Source organism: Aquarana catesbeiana, linkage group LG01 (assembly GCF_042186555.1).
Source record: "Aquarana catesbeiana isolate 2022-GZ linkage group LG01, ASM4218655v1, whole genome shotgun sequence".
In the NCBI taxonomy this organism is placed as follows: domain Eukaryota; kingdom Metazoa; phylum Chordata; class Amphibia; order Anura; family Ranidae; genus Aquarana; species Aquarana catesbeiana.
Genome location: NC_133324.1, coordinates 142475637 through 142497983, shown reverse-complemented (window position 1 = coordinate 142497983; position 22347 = coordinate 142475637). Strand labels below are relative to the sequence as shown.

The following is a 22347-nucleotide window of genomic DNA, read 5'->3' as shown; positions in this document are numbered from 1 at the left end:
CTTGCTCTTACAATTTTTTATTTTTTTTTTACCAAAAACTGTACTAATAAAAACGAAAATCGGACATTGAGTTCACGTACGACAAAAATGTTATAGTGTGCACATCCAGCTTTTGTTGGACTAAAAATCTGAATTTGTTGTCAAAAGCACTGTACTAACGATCTGAAAATCGTCAGATCGATAGTCAGACAAAATTTTACTTCCGATTTTTGTATCGTGTGTGTGTGTGCCTTTACGCTTTGCCTTTGTGCAGGAGCTTCCTGTTATACGTGCCGGTCTATGTTGCTGTTGCTCGTTGTGCAAGATGGCTGGTCTTGTATCCCTCCCAGAAGTTTTCTGCGGGTAGTCTGTAGTGGGATGGGAAAACCTGTGGTGTCCCACCCATGGCTTTGCTATCTGTACAGGCTATGCCCATCACAGGGATGATATCAACTCTGCTTTTATAAAGTAATACTTGAGTTAGCAAAGTTTATTTGGTGCACAGACACAAAGTCGATTTAATATTCTTTGTTGCTACAAAGGAATATGTTCCGATTGAAAGTTTTTGCGCCTGTAGTTCAACTTTAAAGCGTTTTTGTAAAGGTAATTTAAATTTTTTTTTTTTTTTTTTTTTTTTAAATAACAAACTTCTCTATATGTACCTGCTCTGTGCAATGGCCACGAATCTCCTCTTCCAGGCCCCTCTGTCCAGTTCTTCTATGGGAAGCCACTTCCCTTGAGGGCACGCATGTGTGCTCGCTCCTGAGCCCTGCTGCTGCGTCTATTGACACAGACAGCGGGGCTCAGCTCCGCTCCCCACACCCTTGTCAGTGGCTTTGGCAGCACTGGGAGCCAATGGTTTCCGGTGTCTCAGCAAAGCCAGCCAGACTCAGAAGTAAGGGGAGAGAAGAGCTGCAGAAATGCACAGCGCTGGATCGAATGAGGGCTCAGGTAAGTATAAGGAGGGTGAAAGGCCAAATTTGATGCCTAAACATTTTTTACTTTAATGCAAAGAACGCATTAAGGTAAAAAATGATCAGGCTTTAGAACCACTTTAAGGAAGCAAAGGACATGCACGTGAAGGCCATTTAACCCTTTCACTTTTAGCACTTTTTTTTTTTTATTTTTTTTTTTTTTTTTTTTTTTTACACCCAAAACATTTTTTCTATTTTTGACCTGAAGGCTACTTAAAACTCCAAAATACAGCTATTGTTTAAAGCAGAAATAAAGGGAATGATAGTTTCTTCCATAGGTCCCATCCCTCGTTGGCTCCAGCATCTTTTCCTATGTGCACATTTTTGGCCATCTTCATTGGTCGGCGTGGGATGACATCACTCTTGCACACGCACAAGAGCTAGTCATTCTGGCACACAGGAATGAAGCCAGCTGCTGTAAGCTGAGCTGCGCATGCACAGCTTTATTTACATTCCAGGGATCACTGTGAGCAGACAGATAAATGCATTTTACTTTAGAAGAGACATTGCATGCATGTTTTGTTATACTTAGCCTGCCTGCTCACTGTATGTAACAGTGCAACTTTAGTTCTGCTTTAACTGAGACATTTCCTTTAGTATGTAAGAGTTTTGATGACTTACCAACTTAGAAAAATAAAATACTTATATTTAATAGTGCTGTTTTATTCTATGCAGAAAGAATGGAAGGCAAAGCATCCAGTTATAAGCAACATAGGAGAGCTAGAACGATCCAAGATGGTGATGAGAGATTTCATATACTTCATTCCTGACAGTAACCCTATGAAGTAAGTGGTGTTCATGTCTCATTGCCTGTTGAAGACAACTGTGTGATCTCTTGTGCTTTGTAGTAAATTTAAACCTGCAGATTTACAGTAGATTGTTGAAATGTGTTAATCGTTTTAATACATTTTATAGTTTTTAAACAGAAGATGTAAGTTCATTTGTACGTGTGTCTGGAATCTGTAACACTGTGGAGTTTAAGTAGATCTCTGGCCAAAACTTTTACAATACCCTGTCACTAAGACATTATATTTGTGTTAACATAATAGTGATTTAAAGTGGTCCTAAAGCCTTAAGATTTTTTTACCTTTAATGTATTCTATGCATTTGGGTAAAAAAAAAAACTTCTGTGCTGCAGAATTTGCTGTTCTACGGACCCAGGGCATCCATGTCACAGGATAACGACCCTCTACTGAACAACTCAACCACTTTCCAGCTCTCTCTCTCTGCCATCCACATCTTTGGTGTGGACATTTGGCAGGCAGACTTCCAAAGCTGTCAAATGCATAGACCCAAGAACATATTCTCTGCATCCCATGATTTGCCAGAAACTGTTAACAGTAGGGGGGAACCTGATGTTGGTGCCCTGGCCTCCAGGTTACCAGGACCAGGGATCCTTTGGCCTTTACAGCCCTGGTTATTTCTTGAACTCCATTATAGCTGATCTATGCCTTTCCTCTGATAAAGATTCTCCCTTGACTGCTGTGCAAGATAGCAGTGGAAAGGGTTCCAGTGATTACCATCACATCAGATTGGCCCAGAAGGTCATTGTGGTACACAGACATACCCAGACACTTGTCGGATGAGCCTTGGCCTCTTCCAAACGGACCAGATTTACTATTCCGCCTTGCTTCTCAGCCTCTGGTTTTAGTTGCACGACTTTTAAGACCCAGGTCCTGAAAAATAGGGGTATATCTGACTCAGACATCCCCCACCTTATCCAGAGCATGCAAGTTTACCTCGGGCAAGATCTACTATTGTACATAGAAGGCCTACTTTGCCTGATGCAAGGACAGACATTTGAGTTCCGGGGAATACTCTATTGTTTGTAAATTGGCTTTTCTTCAATCTGGTTTTGACTAGCGTCTGGCCCTGAGTACCCCCAATAAGTTTGTGTCTTATCTATTCCTTTCCAAAATTCACAGTCCTCAATTAAGACTTTTCTTCAGGGAGTTGCCCATATTTACCTCCTGTGTCATCTGAACCTGCTGCTGTCTGTACTGCAGAGACCTCTTTCCTTCCTTGAGTCCATTAGAGATTTTCCGTTGACCTAGACCTGGTTTTCTACCCAAGGTGTGGTTTCTTTTTTTCACCTCAATGAGGATATCTTTCATTCCCTCTGTCCCGCTCTAATACAAAGCAGGGAAATTTCTCTGCACTGCTTAGGTGTTGTCAGGGATATCGGGTTCTACTTAGCAGCTACAGCTTCTATAGGCTCTCGTAGAGTAGACCTTGCCTCCCACCTCACCATTGCCAGGTAGATCAGACAACTTATTTGCAGGGCTTATACCCTTAGGAACAGAGTTCCTCCTTTCCCTTGCAGAGCTCATTCCACCAAATTTTTTGATGTCCCTTGGGCTTTCCAGCATCAAACATCTGTATCTCAGATTTGCAAAGCCACCACTTAGTCCTTTGTTCATGTGTTCCCCAGGTTTACCAGGTGTCTGTTCAGGCCTCATCTGATGAAAGCTTGAAGCACCTTGTGGTCAAAGCTCACATCTTTTTTTGGTCTTGTTTTTTGTGGACCTGTCGGCAGTTCTGTTTACTATATTGTTGCCCACCGCTTAGTTTATTGCTTGGGGATGTTCCATGGTCTGTGGCTACCAGCCCTGTGACCTGTACTGTATGTTTACATTAAAGGGCATTTCATCTTAATTGTATATTTCTGATCTTGGTGTACAGTAGAAGGCACAGGACCCTCCCCTCTGTTTTCCTTGGTCACACCTTTTCCTTGCTAAAAAACGGAATTCTCATGGAAAAGGTGGAGTTATGTGTGTGCACTAGAGTTGTTTCTAGCAAAGTTCTTTGCCAGGGTCCAATAACCTGAAGGTCGCCTGTATATATAACCCATGGTCTGACTACCTGTCCTGTGTTCCGTACTATACACCAAGGTAAGGCATTTACAAGTAAGCCAAAACTTTTTTTTTGTTTGTTTATAATATATATTTTTTTAGTTCATTTGTGACGTTGACAGTTTATCTTACTTCTTCCGTCTTCTTTTTTCCCTCACAAAGGTCTTCCTTTGCAGAAACAAGAAGTAGTGAAAAGGCTCCTACTGAATCTCAGCTCAGTGGGTGAGGAACAATTCTGTATTGTAATTCTATGTACATGGTGTTCACGACCATTCCAGTCCTCTTTACAAATTGTATTGTCAGCTGCTATTTGAAACAATTTTACTTTAGTGGTGATTGTAACCTGTGCCCCTTTTCACTGTTCACTTCCTGTGGTATTGCATATGGCTGACAAAATTTCTAGCCCTTTCCTTCTATAACAAAAAAAACAAGTATTTGGGCTGGAACTCCTCTTTAAAATGCACCCGCCATGAAAATGGTAAGTCTGCTTAACGTGCAGCCCCCCCCCATATACATATTGTATGAAAAGGAAAAATTAGGAAATGTTGAAATTTAAATAAATTCTTGCACCAGATGAAGATGACATTACTGTGCCTCATTGCTGCCTCTTTGCAAATTTTGAAACTCAAAACCCCATTGTGATGAGCCCAGAATATTCTCACAGGATTTCAAGTGCTCATCTTTCCTGGAGATGTCTCCACATCTCCTGGAAGCATCAGAAGCATGGGCTGAGAAAACGTGTTTTTTTTTTTTAAATAAGTGTTTTTTTTCTGGGCTTTTTTATGCAATATATATTTGAGGAGAGTGGGGTCTTGTCCGTAAAGTGGGCTGTTCATTTTCGAGCACTATTAATAAGAGCGAGCCTGTGAAAAGGTTCTCATTCTATTAAACCATGCCGTACCGGATGATTATGGTTTGAATGGGGTTGCCATTAGAGGACAGAAAATTATTTTACTGACCTAGAGGAAAAAAGCATCAAGGGACACATTACACTGAAAGTAAGCAATGTCTTGTGTGCTTTTTTTATTTATTTTTTATGTTTTATTTTTTGTAGGTAAACTTGGGCTTTAAAGATTACCCTTCCCAAAATGTATCTGTCTGTTTTTCTACCAACACAGGACACCAGTAAAGAACATTAGTAATGATGAGGATGATGACATGGATGAAGAGGAGGAGGATAGCCAGTTACTGGCACCTCGTGTGAAAGTGGCAGAGGACGGCTCCATTATTCTTGATGAGGAGAGGTATGATGAGTCTCTCAGCACATGATCTTTTCTGCTTGCTAAAGATTGGCTAAATGAGGAATCTTCTTTATAGAAACTGAATGGCTTAGATTGCCCATTTGGTAGTGTGTAAGTGATGCAGGGGTTGTTAAACAGTCTCTTGCAATGCTCACACATATCATTTCCACCCACCCCTACCAGTTAGGAATTGACATTGCTTCTTGGGACATGCGGCAGGTACACACATCACCAGAGTATAACAAGTGCATGCTGCTCCTCCATCAGCATGAAAGAATAAAGACACCAAGCGTATAGAAAGAAGAAAATAAAAAAGGAAACCTCAGGATAGTAACTATCTTATCTTCTGTTAAATTGGGGTAAAGCGGTTGAAATAAGGTTCATACAATAAATGAAATGTTTAGCTTTACATTAGAAAAACAGAGCAGTACGGATATTCTATATCACATCTGTTATTTTATACCTGTACCTCCTGGAATATTTGGTAAATTCCTGTTTATCCTGCCAATAGGATAAATTCCTAATCCCAGAAAGCCACTACAATTAGCACCACATCCCTAAATTTAATAGGTATATAGGAATATGGGATGTGGGATTTTTATGGTGCATGTACTAATAAATTGATCCAAGGAGGTATATTAAAAATATACATTTTATTTAAACGATGATTAAAAAATTGTCTAAAAAACAATTCCACGACAAGTACACAAAGTACAATCCTTATGGATACAGCAGATTTGATGGAGTTCCATGAACATGTTTCGCCCTCAATCTGGGTTTCCTCAGGGGATGCTGTCCACTTGGGACACAAGCCTTCCCAGAATTTGAGACAAATGTGTACACTATAACCAATGACTCGCATATGGAGCTGATGTCCTGCAAAAACGAAGGTTTCCCTGTGGTTCCAGCAGGGACACCTTCGTTTTTGCAGGACATCAGCTCCATATATGCTAGTATCCTGCCTCGTAAACTCTATGTCCCTGAGTGTTCTTTGTTTTTGCAAGACCATTCTCTCTGGTCCCTCCTATGGTCATCTGCAGTCCTTGGTTGGTTGTGGCGGCTGTAGACTTTTTAAATTGTCATTGATTTGTCTCAAATCTTGGGATGGCTTGTGTTCCAAGTGGACAGCATCCCCTGAGGAAGCCCAGATTGAGGTCAAATCATGTTGTGAACTTGATCAAATCTTCTGTATCCATAAGGATTGTACTTTTTGTACTTGTCATGGAATTGTTTTTAGACAATTTTTAAATCATTTAAATAAAATGTATATTTTTTAAAAATACCTCCTTGGATCCATTTTATTAGTACATTCACCTTAAAAAGTATTCCTATATCTTCATGTTTATCCTGCCAGTAGAGCCATTAAATAGGGATGTCTTGTTGGGGGGACAGCCGTCTTCCTCCTTCAGTGAAATTGGTTTTGTCACCCTTGCTGTTACTGTATCTGCATAGATGTTGGCATCGTTGTTAGTCTTATCAGTGAACAGCGAACAGCGACACCTAACAGCCCTTTAGCTTGACCTTTCATGGCTTTATATGCTGGAGCTTAGGAAAATAATGTAAAAGGTTTGCTTTGCCCCTCCCACCCCTTCCAGCACTGTCTAGCCAGGGCTGCAGAAATCCACCTTCTCAGGAACGTTTACCAAAAATTAAAAAAGGTAAATTAACATGCAAACGCCTGTTTTTATCAGGGAAAAAAATAGAAGCTTTGAATGGTTTTTATTTATTTTTGTTATTATAGCTACTTGTATAGTGCTATCAATTTACACAGCTCTTTACATACAATAAATATTGTACATTCACACAACTGCCCTCAAGGAGCTTACAATCTAAGATCCCTAACGCCCTAAACTAGAGAAGCATCGTCATTTCAGAAACTTTCGGAAAACGGTGTTTTTGGCATTTTGCCAATAATGAAAAGGTGCCCATAAAAAGCACCAGATTGTACTGCGATTTTTGCCTCAATTTTACCACGATTTTACTGTGCTTATGGGGTGTTTTGTATGTCATGTGACTCAAAAAACGCATCCAAAACCTAACACAGGTGCGTTATTGATGCATTCTTGCTGCGTTTTCCGTGCATTTCAACGGGAGGTGCATTTTTGGTGCAGTTTTTTTTTTTTAACTGACCAAAAATGCAGCAAGCAGGATTTTTAACACCATAATGGAAGCACAACAGACCAGTGTGAAAACATACATATATAGAATTTAAAGGGATGCATTTTTCTTGAGCTTTTCTTGCACTAAAGGTGGCGATAATGTCCGACAATAAATTCATATTCATGATATTCATTAAAGAGTCAAATTAGAAAACAATTATATATAAAAATATATTTTTTTTTTAAAACTGTCATTTTCAGTTTTGGCCAAGTGCATCCTAAATTTTTGGTTTCTGCATCAAAATTTCCATTTGGTGCTCCTCCAGAAAACCCACGCAGGCACAGGGAGAACATGCAAACTCCAGGCAGATAGTGTCATGTTTGGGATTTGAACCATTGACCCCAGTGCTGCAAGGTGGTGCTTAGTTCTAACCATTTAGCCACTGTGCTGCCTTGTCTTTACATTATAACTGAAGGCTTCTGTGTGAAAAACTTATGCTTACTGTTTGTGACTTCTTGACCTAGGAAGACTGTCAGAGCTGAGAGCCCCACCTGAGGTTGGACTTTTGCTGCCTTGTCAAAGGCAGGAAAGGGTCATATACAGAAAAATATCTTAATCCACAGTGTGAACCTTATTTAAGTGTTTATTTTTTTTTATTTGCAGTTTAACTGTGGAAGTAAGCAGAGGTAAAGCTCCAATAGTGGAAGGGAATGATCCAATATTCGAGCGAGGCTCTACAACTACGTACTCTAGTTTCCGAAAGAGCAGCTACTCTAAACCATGGTCTGAGGAAGGTCAGTAACTTGTTATTTTTACCAATCTGCTGATACTCACATACAGATATTTGCCATTATCGTGGATCATTTGCCTGGTGTATTTCACGTGTGCATTTTTACTTGTCTTTCAGAAACTGATATGTTCTATTTGGCAATAAGTATGGTGGGAACAGACTTTTCAATGATTGGTCAGCTTTTCCCTCATAGGGAGAGGATTGAGATCAAGGTAAACAATGGATTTATCACGCCTACCAATTTTTATATATTTTATTGTTATATGTCGATTTAAAACAAAATATGTTGTTTTCCCTTGCTATTGAGGGTACACAGCTTGACGGAGTATATAGAGCTTAGGAATACACATGACTGATGAGATATAATGTATGATAGTATTCCAGCCAAAGTTGTTACCACTTTATGGAGGTCAGCAGTGTTTGCTTCAACACAGTTCATAGTATGGTGACTCCAACCAAAGCCCCCCCCCCCCCCCCCCCCCAAAAAAAGACTATCCCATTTATTTGTGAGATACAGGTATGCTAAAAACACAGTTTTGGATTTGGTTCACTTTGTCATATGAGAAACAAATGAACAGTCTGCTTCCAGGGCTGATCACTTGCAATGATTGCTCCATAGTGATTAAATGCAAGCGGCCGCTATTCGCTGTGGAAGCCAGCAGCCTCCCATTGCTTTCAATAGGGCTGCCTCCTGCAGCCAATTGTTGGGACTCCCCTCTGAGTGTAAATGTGACTGTCCCCCTGTGTAATGAAAAAATAGTTTAGCGAAAAAAGTATGAATGTAAGCACATGCTTCGGGAATGTGCCTGCACATAACTCAAATGGTCTCCAAGGGCTTTTAAAGTGTGGCAGAGTATAAAAGTTTGTTGCCATTTCACAGGAGCACACATTAAGGCTTGACATGCCTGGTATCTCCTTACTTGGAGCAACCTCATCCTTTACATTTTAGCAAAATTTAAGTAATATATTGCGTTTACTGAAATTTTGCATGCGATAAACTGTTGTGCAGCTAATCATTTATTAATGTTGTTTTTAACATAGCATTTCATGGTTTTTCTTTTCAGAACAAGTTTAAGAGGGAAGAGCGAGCAAATAGTTGGAGAATAGATAAAGCATTTAGTAAGTCTTTTTTTTTTTAATAAACTCTGAGAAAAGCTTTCATTCGTAAACAAAGTTTAATCTTAAAATAAAAATGAATTACTATGTACGTTTTTGTAGAATGTGAGATGCATTTATAAGTATAAATACCATTGGATTGTCTGTGGCTTATGCAAATGTGTTATTAGCTCTGTATGGAATTTTAAATTTAACAAGCAAGAATTGGGAGTAAGGAATCCCTATGAGCATGATTAGGGCTGTTCTGTGCAAAACCATTGCACAGAGCTGGTAAGTATGACATTTTGTTTTTTTTTAAATAAAAAAAAAAGTCATCAAAATCAGATTTGAATTAAAAATGCAAAAAAAAAAAAAAACACTATCTACTAGAAAACTACTAGGACTTTGACGGTACCATCAAACAGAAAAAAGTATATAATATGTGTACTTTATTTTGTTGGATGGTACCGTCAAAGTCTGGGTAGTTTTCTAGTAGATGTTTTTTTTTGGACATTTTTAATTCAAATCTGATGTTGATTGTTTTAAAAAAAATAAAAATCAAAATCAGATTTGAATTAAAAATGTCCAAAAAAAAACATCTACTAGAAAACTACCCGGACTTTGACGGTACCATCCAACGGAATAAAGTACACATTTTATATACTTTTTTTTTTCTGTTTGATGGTACCGTCAAAGTCCTAGTAATTTTCTAGTAGATAGTGTTTTATTTATTTATTTATTTTTTTGGCATTTTTAATTCAAATCAGATGGTTTTGCACAGAACAGCCCTAAACGTCCTTTTCTCGGGTCCCCCACCGGTGCTCCTGGCCTCCCACTCCCTCCTCACTGGCTGTAATTGATGTTGTCTCCAATGCTTCTGTCTCTGAGCCAATGAGGAGGGAGAGAGCCAAGAAAGCTGCTGCTCTTGTGCTTATCGCTGGATTGAGATCGGGCTCAGATAAGTATATGGGGGAGTGGGGATTGCTGCATGCAGAAGGTTTTTTACCTTAATGCAGAGTGTGCATTGGTCCTGGTTCACATTGAATGCAACTTTGAAATCGTGCTACTTCACTTGAAGTAGCATGATATCAAAGCCGAAGCTCAGTGTGATTTCTGCTGCGACTTGCCCGACAGCTGTGCAACTTCCTGCACAGATGTCTATGCAAGTCGCACTTAAAATCGCAAAAAATAGTGCAGCAACCTTTTATTCAAATTTTGGTGCAGCACCGCAAAGGTTGTAGTCGCACTGATCTGACCGGTTCCATTGCCAACAATAGGGTGTGACATTTCATGCGATTTGGAACTGTCAAATCACACGAATAGTCACACCGGTGTGAACGGGGGCTTAAGGTAAAAAACTGCATTAAGGTAAATAACTTTCTACCTTTAGAACCACTTTAATATGTTTGCAATAATAAAAGAGTCTATTGTGCTAGTACCACCACAAGACAGGTTCAGAGGATTTCACTTAAACCTGTTTACCCTGACAAATCCAACAGGGGTATACTTCATGTTTTGGACTTAAAATCCCTTAAAAACTGATTAATTAAAATTCACAAATTTCACATGAAATCTGCAAGGTTAGTAATTTCCTCTTTAAGACCACAGGAATGCATGGCATATGTGGATATCCAAGATGCCTATTTGTATGTTCCCATTTACCCGCCTTGACGGTGCTTTCTGCACTTTGCAGTGGCAGAAAATCACTTCCAATGTGTTACACTGCCTTTCGGGACTATCCTTTGCTCCCTGTGGGTTCACAAAGGCCTTAGCACCTAAGCTTGCCCTTCTCAGAACTCGATGCATCCAATTCACAGCCAATGTGGACAACCTTTTTCTGAAGGACTCGTCTCCCTTCCAGCTATCAGAAAATGTCCCAAAGACAATTCAAATGCTCCAGGCCTTTGGCTGAGTAATCAATTTCAACAAATCTGCCCTTTGCCATCCCTTCACCTGGAATACTTGGATCTGGTCCTAGAGAAAGTTATTCCTTTCGTTCAGGGGTAGGCAACCTTAAAGAGGTGGAGATCTACCTGAACAACATGGGAGAAGTTGAAGATCACTGGGCACAGTGTCTCCTCCTCACACCTGGTTTAAACCTCTAATTGCCCTACTACCGTGTCACAATTGCATGCGTTGCACGGCAATCATAGGTTTAAATCAGGTGGTGAGGAGGCAACATATCACCTCCTCACTACCTGTCAACACACACTTGGATCAGTTTTCAGGGGAGCAGCGGTACCTGCTGCACTTTTGAATGAGCCCCTAGTTGCATTTGGCAGTGGCACCCTTGGGGCTCGTTCAAACAAAGTGGGGGTGGTAAAACCCTGTGGTTGATTTGCGGTTTACCACTCCCAATCCCTACCCCCTTTAGCTGCTGAGGCAGCAACCAAAGGTGTACACGTGCCGCAGCAGGAATTAAATCCCCTGTTGCTTCTGGTGGGTGCTACTGCCTGCCAATCGCGATCCGTTAAAGTAAATGGGGCCACTCTGCAAGTGCATGCTTAAGCATGGTCCAAGGGGTTAAAAAGCAGGTAGGTGGTGAGAAAGCTAAACACAGCTGCCTGTTTTAACCCCTTGTTTGCTGTACTGCACAAGGTTGCAGGGCATTTGCAGAGCGACCTTATTCACTTGAATGGGTCATGTTTGGCAGGTGTGGGTAAACCGCAGTGCATCAGTGTGAAAGCAGCCCTATACTATTATACCCAGTGTATTGCTTCACACTGACCTGAAAATCTCTTCTTTCCTGCTGCTGGCACCACTCTGGAGACCGCTAGCCGGAATAAGTGCAGTTGGTATCACTCTGCATGGGACAGGAGCCAGCGCTACAGAGGAGGCATCAGCTTATGCAGCTCTTGCTCCCTACTATTATCCAATTTTACAAGTAGTCCCTCTGCATTGCACTCTAATTCTCTGAGATGGCAGGTCAGCAACCCCCAACCACGATCTATCAATCACCTGGCTGCAGTCTACTGGTTGCTGACCCCCCAGCTTTAATTAGTGTAGGATTTAAAAGGGGGGTGGGACAGATTTAAGCTCAGTTAGTAATACCCTGAAATTCCACTTTAATGTTTGTTCAGAAGCTTGATCAGGGGAGAAAGCCAGCAGGTCATTGGAATGCTCAATGGCAGCCACTGGTGAGAAGGGATCAGAAGAGGGTCTCCACTCAAGTAGCAGCATTAAAAGACTCCCCTGGCTGGGAATCAGTAGCTTGTTGTGCTTCACATGAGGCATCGGCACCATATTATTCGAGGCACCCTGCTGAACTTTGCCACTCTGTCTCCCACGATTTTAGTTGCTGATGCCCAGTTTTTACAATGATTCTCTGTGCCTAGTTAAGTCGCTGTCACACAGCACAGAAGGAGGGAGAGTGCTGATGTCAGGGATAGGCAGGATGGGCTGCAGATTATGCAGATCAGGATGGAGCTCAGAGGTCGTGCTGCTCACATGCCGTCAGTTAGATTACATCCTCACTACTGATTTCTTACTTGAGGCCTAGCTAGCTGTGGTCTTTAAGAACCACGCCTGCAAAACAACATGCCCACTTGATCCTCTCTTTGTGTATTAAAAGACACAAGGCCTCCTTCAAGATTGTACTTCAACAGGCGGAAGAACGTCTGCGTTCCCTTGAGCAGGTTTTTATCACTGACCAATCTGCAGCCAATTCTTCCCTTGTGAGACTGCAGTTTAGACTCACTGACCAATTACACTTTGAAAAAGCCAAGCGGGGAATCTTTTTTTAGTAAGTGTCACGGAACCTGTCGCACTCCACTATAGTGCTTCTGTCAGTATTCAGCCTCCTCCAGTCTGAACATCAGATATTACAGATATTACAGCCACATATTGTTAATAAAAACCTGACGAGACTAGCTCAGTTACACAGCTTGAACATGGAATGATTTATTGGACAAGTATATAGCCTTTTTATACACTTGAAAAGTATGTCAGTCCCTACATACACAATAACCCAAATATTTACCAAAAACATCACACAATAGTTTAGCTAACGAGGTATCCATGGCTAATCCCATCCACCTGGATGACTCGGATGTCACATTTCAGACCAGCCTTGCAGACTTCAAGCTAACTGCAGACAATACACATTATCATAAGTGTAAACACAGCAAAACTTCAAACAATAGCAAAGGACCTAATTACAATTAACCATACAAACTGTGATCTCCCCCCTCCTCAGCCTAGTAGACAACAGACTATAGCAGGAGTCCCTAGTAGCAGACTGTCCGGCTCAAGAGGCTAATGTGATCAGCTCTTTCCATTAACATGTATAGTTCAGAATCAAACAAACCAGAAATAGTCTTTGTATATTTTCTGGTATATATTGTGGATAAATATTATTGTTCCATTTTAAGTAATCCAAGCCACATTCTTAATGTCCATTATTTTCTTGGTCATCCTGTGCCCCTAATAGACACAGGGTTACTTAGACATAGGAGGTGCATGGGGAGCTAAAGTAAGGGTTTCCCAACCTCTCCAGGGGATTCTGGGTTCCACCAGCCCCCCCCCCCCCCCACCCAAAGTGACTCCCATCACAGTAAGCAATGTATCTTTTGAGCATGGTGAATGTGCAGGCAAACTGCTCGCTTATATGGCCCATCTTGATCACAGGCCTCCGGTGTTGTCACACTTCAGTCAGCTTCTGGAGATATGATCACAGACCCTTCTCAAGTAGCCGATGAGTTTAGGCGGTTTTACTCTGACTTATACACTTCCACTGCCTGTCACTCTCAAGACGAACTGACTGCGTTCCTTCAGGACATTGATTTTCCCACCCTTATTCACTCTCAGATTAGTCAGCTTGAGGCGCCAATCACCACAGACTGCATAGAAAAGACACTGGCGCATCTTCCACCCTCTAATGCACCTGGCTCAGATGGACCCCCTAGAATTTTATGACCAATTCAGGGAGCTCCTCATCCCCAAACTGCAAGTACTATATACCCACATATTTGACTCTGCCACCCTCCCAGTTTCCATGGGTGAATGCTCTGGTGGTCTTAATACCCATACCAGGGAAAGATCCACTCTTCCACGAGTTGTACCGCCCCATCTCTCTCCTACAATTAGACTTCAAGATCCTTGTCCTGCGACTTAACAAAGTAATACTCAGTTTAATACATCCTGATCTTATTGGGCATAAACCCCATCTGAACACAGCGTTTAACCTGAGGAGGCTCTTCATGAATCTTCAATCTACACATGACGATATTGGATCCAAGGAAGTTGTCAGCCTGGACGCCGCAAAGGCGTTTGACTCTGTGGAATGGAGATACCTGCGGGAATGTTTCCCGCAGGTTTGGCTTCGGCCCAAAATTTTATCAAATGGCTCCAACTCCTCTATCAGGCTCCCACTGCCCAAATCCAAGTCAATGGTAGGATCTTGGACCCCTTCTCGCTATCCCGTGGTACAAGTCAAGGCTGCCCTATATCCCCTCTACTGTACACTAGCTGTAGAGCATTAAAGGCCTCCGCCTGGGACGGGTGACCAAGGTCCTCAGTCTGTATGCGGATGACATGCTTCTATACCTGGGGGACACTGCCCCTTCACTCCAGGAGGCTCTGCAACTTATCGAGCAATTTGGGGTATATTCTCGATTACAGATCAACTGATCTAAATCCCAAATTCTTCCACTAGATGTAGATGCCCCCACTGCAGAACAAGCCGCACTCCCCCTGGTCAGAGCAAGCAGGATCAGATACTTGGGCATACAGATTTCATGGTCTCTCACGGATTACATAGGCCTCAACTTGGAACCCCTATATGATCTCTTTAAAACCAAAACGCAGACCTGGTCCCGACTCCCCCTTGCAATTATGGGACGTATCAATTTGGTAAAAATGATACTTCTTCCCAAATTGCTCTATTTTTTTTTGGCATGCCCTCCTATACTTCCCTACACATATCTCTTAAATCTATGGAATAAATTCTCAACATGTTCATTTGGGGCCCCTCCCGACACAAACCATCATGGCGAGCTCTGAATTGCCCTGTCCACCTGGGTGGCACTGCTTTGCCTGACCTAACCCTGTATTATATTGCTTCTCAGTTATCAAATTTTTTCTACTACAATCAAGAAGAAAGGGACAGGTATTTTACACTTGTATGCGCCTTAGTCTCTAGCTTGGTGGCCCACCCCTTCCAAGTCTTGCTATGTGTCACCCAAGAGTCGCCTCACATGGGTAACAGGTGTCATATGATATTCCACCACTGCAAAATTTTGCAACTGGCTATATCCACTGCTAAGGCCCCTATACTCCACACCCACACACCGCTGTGGGACACCCCACATCTGCCTGAATTGCTGACTGTCCCTGGTTATACACTATGGATTACTCTGGGAGTTATATTTCTCTCACAGGTCATAGTCAATGGTTCGGTTAAATCGTTTTAAGCTCTCAAAGACGAGTTTGGTGTGCCCAATCGTATGTTCTTCCGTTACCTCCAACTCCGCCACGCCCTCAACTCCCAATTCCGTGACTCCATCCCCAGCCTTGAATCGTTATATCTGGTGGAAGTGGTCACTGGTCAGGACCCCAAGAAACTAATCTCCTTATTCTATAATCACCTTATGTTACCTGCTGCCATTGTTCAGGCCTATCAACTGAAATCCAGGTGGGAGACGGATGTGGCGTATGAGGACTGGGAAGAGGTAAATTGGTGGCCCCTAAATTGTCTGACCGCCTTTCTCACCTTTACATTCTCCACAGGTCCTAGCTAACACCTTTCCAAATATAAACCTGAACATGGCCCAGCTGGCCCTAAATGTGGAGACCCAGGGGGGAACAATCTACCAGCTAATATTGATAATATTGTCCTGTCCCTCCCTTCAAGTATATTGGTCACAGGTGGTTAAATTCCTCCATGATCACATGGGTTCCCCTCTGATCCTATGCCCCAGTCAGTGTTTACTGGGCCTCCTCTCCATCTCCGAGGAGGAAAAATATCATCTAAACATATTTCTGCAAGAGTCCCTGTTTTTGGCCAGGATGCAAAAAGCTAGGTCCTGGATCAAAGAGTTGTCCCCCACCATCCAGCAGTGGATTAGGGCCCTCCCCTTCAAAAAAGTAGTTATTTACACAGGGGTTGCCTGACTAAATCAAACAAAATATGGGACAGGTGGCTTGAGGACTCCTCCACCTACACTGACGAGGAGTAACCCTCACCTACTGTGCACAACTCTCTCTACCCCATGCTACACACATTTACTCTCAAATCCAATGTTTGCATGTTTCCCCACATTGGGGCATACCAAGTTATGTTGCACAGTACTGGGCTTTTTATTTAACCCCCCATCAGGCTATAATTAGTTCTATCAGGAATAGGTTCTAATAATCCTTGGTATCTTGACCTTTTATATTTTACATTTTGTATGATTATGTCACTGCTTTATCCTCATGAATAGTCCCTGTTGTACTTTGTACTTGTTTGTATATTCTTTCAATATGCTCAATAAAACTTTATTTTTGATAAAAAAAAAAAAAGAACCATGCCTGCAACCTATGGACCATCTGACTGTTTAGTGACTTTTTTTAACCACCTCCTGCCATATATTAAAATGACAGGTGCAAGGTGGCTCTCTCTTTCTGGGATGTCATCCCACTCTTTCGACGCTTGGAACACAGCGCATTCCTGATATCAGTAAAAAGCTGAAGACGAGGTTCTTTACCCATGTAATCAGCTGTGTCCAATCACATGTAATCAGCTGTGTCCAATCACATGTAAACAAGGAAATGACAATTTCCTCACAGGGGAGACCTGCACAGATAATCAGGGCCCCAACAGTGCCCATCAGTGTTGCATATAAGTGCAACCTCATCAGCACACATCAGTGAAATAGAAAAATTACTTATTTACAAAATTTTCTAAGCGAAACTAAGAAAGCCATCATCTTTTTTTTTTTTTTTTTTTCTTTTCTTTTCTTTTTTTTTCAACATTTTCGGTCTTTTTCATTTATTATTATAATTGCTTTTTTTATTACTTGCTAAAAAAAAAAAAAAAAAAAATGTGGTGATTAAATACTACCAAAAGAAAGCTCTATCTGTCGAAAAAAAAAAAGATAAAAAGTTTAATATGGGTACAGTGTTGCATGACTGTGCAATTGTCATTCAAAGTGTGACAGGGCTGAAAATTGGCCTGGGCAGGAAGGTGGTGAAAGTGCCCAGTATTGAAGTTGTTGAACACAATTTATGTCAGCAAGTTGAGGACTTCCTTCTCTTCCAGTTACTCGTGATTTGGTGTTTAGAAAATGACCACTCAGCTGACAACATGCAGGCAGCAACCGGCATGATGATGGCTGTGCACAGGGACGTATTATAAGATAATGAAGGTGTTTGATTATCCAAAACGAACAGCACCCCTCAAGACAAAAGCCTCCCCTCCATTTTGGGTGTCAGCACAAAAGCTCGTTAGTGCTCACAATTCCAAGACCAACAGTGTCACACAAACTTCACACTGAGATGTCGGCACCTGTAAGCACCATTATTCGACCACAAATGGCATAACAGCATACAGAAGGTCCTGCCTGGGTACCGCCCCTTCTTGATGCATTTAAATTGGATAGGCTTGGTCTGAAGGATAACTCGCATATTGATGTACAACTTGTGTTACATCCGTGTCTTAATGAAGATAATAAAGGTGATAAACCTGGTGCACACAGGAAGTTTTTAAATCGTTCAACCCAGTGGGCTGAATGAAAAAAAAAAAATTATGGAGTAGGTCACTGTACTACATCGTAAAGGAAAAAAACACGCTTAGTGAAAAATAATGAAATAAATTATGTCAAAAAGTGATAATTAAAACATATAAAAAAAGTGATCATTGAAAACAGTCCAATGAGCAGCAGCTTAATGGGAGAAATGCTTTCCATACTGTACTACATCGCACAGTTAGTATAGTGACCTCAGTTTTTTTTTTTTTTCCATTCAGCCCACTGGGTTGAACGATAAAAAACTTCCTGTGTGTACCAGGTTTAACACCTTCATTATCTCCCACCACTGTGCTATTGTGTCCTGAAAGGGGGACCGCCAGCCCCCCTTCCCCCTGCCCAGTACAACACACCAGTCAGCGCTCGCAGCCATTGGCTGCAAGTGCTGATCGGATGCAGATCGGCTGCTGGTTTTTCAGCATGCTCGTTTGACAGAAGCTCTACACATGGGCCGAAAATTGGGAAGTAACTAGTGGACCGACAGTTTGATGCGAAGGTCTCATGGTAATCCTATAGGGCTGGACTTTTTTTTCTTTTTTATTCAGAAAAATGTTATTGAGCAAAAGAATTTTTTTTTTAATTTCATATAACAAATGAGCCCCAAACAATGGGCTTGTAACAAAACAAAATAATATTTAAAGCATACCAATGTTACAAACACACATGTATTTAAATGCACTCAACTATTGTACTCTGAAGCCTTAACTTAGTTATTGTTACTGATATGTAGGTAAACAGATGTGGTGCATGCAGCAGGGCTCGACAAAACCCAAGCGCCAGGTCTGGATCCCCCCCCCCCCCTCCGTGGGTGCGCGGACTAAGGTCAGACTGGCCAGTAATTGATGCCATGGCTTTGCAGCCTACTGAAGCGGGATACACGTTCCCTTGTGCAAACCGACACCCTACTCTGGTGGGCGGGGCTGTGATGAGTGTGACTGAGGGCTTCCCTTGCTTGCTTTCACTGCCCGCCCACCTCCAATATCTCCTTCCCAGTTTGAAAGCTGGGTACTGGGGTTGCAGGCTTGATCTGTTGCCCTTTCCTTTCCAATGGGGAGTGCAGCCTATCAGTTCCACCTCATCAGTGCACATTAGTACAGCCTATCAGTGCCCATCAATGCTGCCCATCAGTATCACTTCATCAATGCCTATCAGCGCACATCAGTGAAGGAGAAAAGTTCCTTATTTGCAAAATGTTATAACTAAATTTTTTTTTTTTTTTTTTTCGTTATTTTGATCTTTTTTTTTTCTTGGCACCAGTCGTGGGCAATTCCTATTGGCTGATGCCCCAGACATGCAGTTCCAAGCATGGCAGTTGATTTAAAAAACTGGGTCCTAACTTTTTTTAGCTGGCTCCTAGATTCAAAGCAAGTTTGTCAAGCCCTGGCATACAGTATCACTTGACTTTAAACCGCTAAATTACTAGAATCCTGTTACCAAGAGCATTAACCATCTTCCGTGCTTTTGTTGCTCTTCCGGTGTTACACTATCCAATATCCATTGTAATAAAGAAGTTACTCTAATTTTGAAATTTGCAGTTGTTATGCCATGCAACCATGAAAAATAATAAACGGGGATAAAATGAATCAGATCTATAGTATGCGTGTTCATTTACATATTATGTGGCCCATGTTCCACAAGTATATGAGGTCATTGGTATGGGAGGAAAGGAGTATCACATCTAGCTTAGTCGTTTTCAATTTTCTTTCCCACAAAAGTGTACAGAGCGCCTCCAGGTAGCCATATTGTAGTGCATTTTTATAGAAAATTACAGTTCTGCAGATTGAGAAGGACATTTTTAATAACCTTTAATTACAATATGACTTGTGTAGCAATTGCATACACTATATTATATCATTTTGTTTTATTTAAAATTTTCTTTCTCACAAAAGTAAAGTTACCCTTTGAAGGCTCGACAATTTTATATTCTTCCTCCCGTTGAATGCCCGCACAGTAAGTAGCATTCTATGTGGGCACCCGAGCCGAGTCACGGCTCCATGTGTCCATTTAGACACGGAGCTGCGCCCCCGCCCCGTCCTCTCTCTCTCTCTCTCTCTCTCTCTCTCTCTCTCTCTCTCTCTCTCTCTCTCTCTCTCTCTCTCTCTCTCTCTCTCTCTCTCTCTCTCTCTCTCTCTGTCTCTCTCTCTGTCTCTCCTGATTGGCTGACTGACTTTGACAGCAGCGGGAGCCAATGGCGCTGCTGCTGTATCTCAGCCAATCAGGAGGGAGAGTCTCGGACAGCCTAGACACCCGTGGACATCGCTGGACAGAGATGGGGCTCCGGTAAGTATTAGGGGGGCTGCTGCACACAGAAGGTTTTTTCATCTTAATGCATTAAGAAAGAAAACTTTCTGACTTTACAACTCCTTTACGTTATGGATAAAGCTAGTATAATTAGTAGAGCCAGCAGAGGAATTGGTTGGGAGCCACTGTACCTCCAGACCCTATAGGATTTTGCAGTTTCCATAAATAACGGTCATTAGATTTAAGGTGATTTTCACACATTGATGTATCCCTGTCAAAAATGCTTCAAACAGAAGGGAATGGGAAACATAACTGATATTAAATGGGCTGAGGAATCGAACCCTTCCACGGTTCCCGCAGATGTATCCCCTTGCCGAATAGACAGGGTTGGGTAATATACAGTAAAACCTTGGATTGCGAATAACTTGGTCGGTGAGTGTTTTGCAAGACGAGGACATTTTTTAAATAAATTTGGACTTGATAAACGAGCAGCATCATGTCACATCTGAGTCTAAAAGAGCAGAGAGGCACTAAGTGTAAAAATTTGGTTACATTTATTAAAGGTACAACATTTAGCAACTCACATGGTTGATGATTAAAACAGGCACATCTAAGTATGCAGGCATCCGGGGTAAAGCTGTCCACATAGACCGTCCTCCGCACTGCCACCACCATCAATGTCATCCCTTCCACGCTACGCTCCAAGACTCACATTCAGATCGCTCTACTGCAGTATAGTCCCATCGGTCACGATTACAGACTGACAGCGGTGAGAGGATGGTCTATGTGGACAGCTTTACCCCGTTTCTATGATTTCTTATGGGGAAATTCGCTTTGATATACGAGTGCTTTGCTATTACAAGCATGTTTCTGGAACAAATTATGCTTGCAATCCAAGCTTTTACTGTATATGCATAAAAGAATAATTTTATGTACTTAGCCATATAAAAATATAAGAATGTGAGCACCGTGCTCCACGACATCAAATTATTAAGAGAAGATTAATTGGTGTAAGAAGAGTAGCGAAACAAAGGTAATGTGAAATCTAGGGACTGAGAAATAAGGAAGGGAAAGAGGGAAGGAAAGTCATCTATCCAGGAGCCCGCCCCCATGCAGCCACACACTCGCCACTAGTCCAATGGCAATGTTTCAGATTTGAGAGCCAGGGATTCCAGACTTAGTTAAAGAACGATTTTTTATCTCGGAGCATACTACCTATCTTTTCGTTAAGCATGATCCAATAAGTTTACGTTTTAGCAAAGATGAGTCAATCATAGAGCTCTTGTAGGCCATAGCAATCACTATCTTAGCTGATAAAAATATAAAATGGATCAACAGTTGGGTGTGTTTAGAATGCTTATCATTTTAACAAGATTTACTTGTCCCACGACTGGGAGTCAAGTTTAAGTTGAGTAGGGGCGTGATCTTTTGGAGAACGTAGATGGAGATATCCAGGTGTACAGTAATGCCTAAATAGACAAGAGTCCATTAATTTAAAGTAGTTCTAAAGGAATTTTTTTTATAAATAACAAACATGTTATATTTACCTGCTCTGTGCACAGAGCAGCCCTAATCCTCTTCTTTTTGGGTCCTCTGCCGGTGGTCCTGGCTCCTCCCACCTGCTGAGTGCCCCCAATAGCAAGCCTCTTGCTATGGGGGCAGCCTGTTTTGCTTGTGTCTTTTTTAAAGGTTGGTAGTGTATCAATGTGCTTTACTAAACAGAAAAGCCGCACATACAACTGCGCAAAACACAATTCTTAGCTTACATAATATGCCTTCAACATGCACAATTCCAATTATCCTTTCTACAAAAATAAGCATGTACATGCGCGCGTGTGTGTAATATATATATATATATATATATATATATATATATATATATATATATATATATATATATACATACACAGTAAGTAAACTAAACAGTTACTCAACTTGGGCTTTAAGTTGAAATGTCTCCATGGTCCTTTGCTCAGTCCAACAACTTTCTCCAAAGTCCTCCAGCTTTAAAGCAGCCATGTCTTGCCTCTTTGTCTTCTAAAACCAACTCTTTTCTTTGACTGATCACGTGCTTCTTTCAAAATCCTAAACTCTAGAATGTGTTAAGGTAAAAAAACCTTGGACATTTATAATCCTTGTATTTGGGAGGTAGTAGGCAGGATAAGTCCTGGGATGGAGTCAGTAGGTAGTAAAGTGGATTTATTCCAGTTAAATGCGAAGCCCAAATAGATCTGGAATTCCTCAAATAGTCCCATCGATCTCTCAAGTGAGAGAAGTGTCACCCAAAAATAAGGCATTGTCCACATATAGAACTAATTTCTCCTCGGATCTTCTCTTTTAAAACCCACTATA

The 22347-nt window shown here is 41.5% G+C and overlaps 1 protein-coding gene across 3 annotated transcripts in view; it reads left to right on the top strand.

Moving 5' to 3' along the window:
- BDP1 (BDP1 general transcription factor IIIB subunit) overlaps positions 1-22347 on the top strand; it is a 147498-nt gene that overhangs the window by 8548 nt on the left and 116603 nt on the right. For all 3 annotated transcript variants that reach the window (XM_073624399.1, XM_073624398.1, XM_073624397.1), the window contains exons 3-8: positions 1629-1738; positions 3968-4027; positions 4924-5049; positions 7810-7940; positions 8054-8148; positions 9001-9055. In XM_073624399.1, the coding sequence (XP_073480500.1) occupies positions 1629-1738; positions 3968-4027; positions 4924-5049; positions 7810-7940; positions 8054-8148; positions 9001-9055 (577 nt within the window). The remainder of the gene's footprint in view (positions 1-1628; positions 1739-3967; positions 4028-4923; positions 5050-7809; positions 7941-8053; positions 8149-9000; positions 9056-22347) is intronic.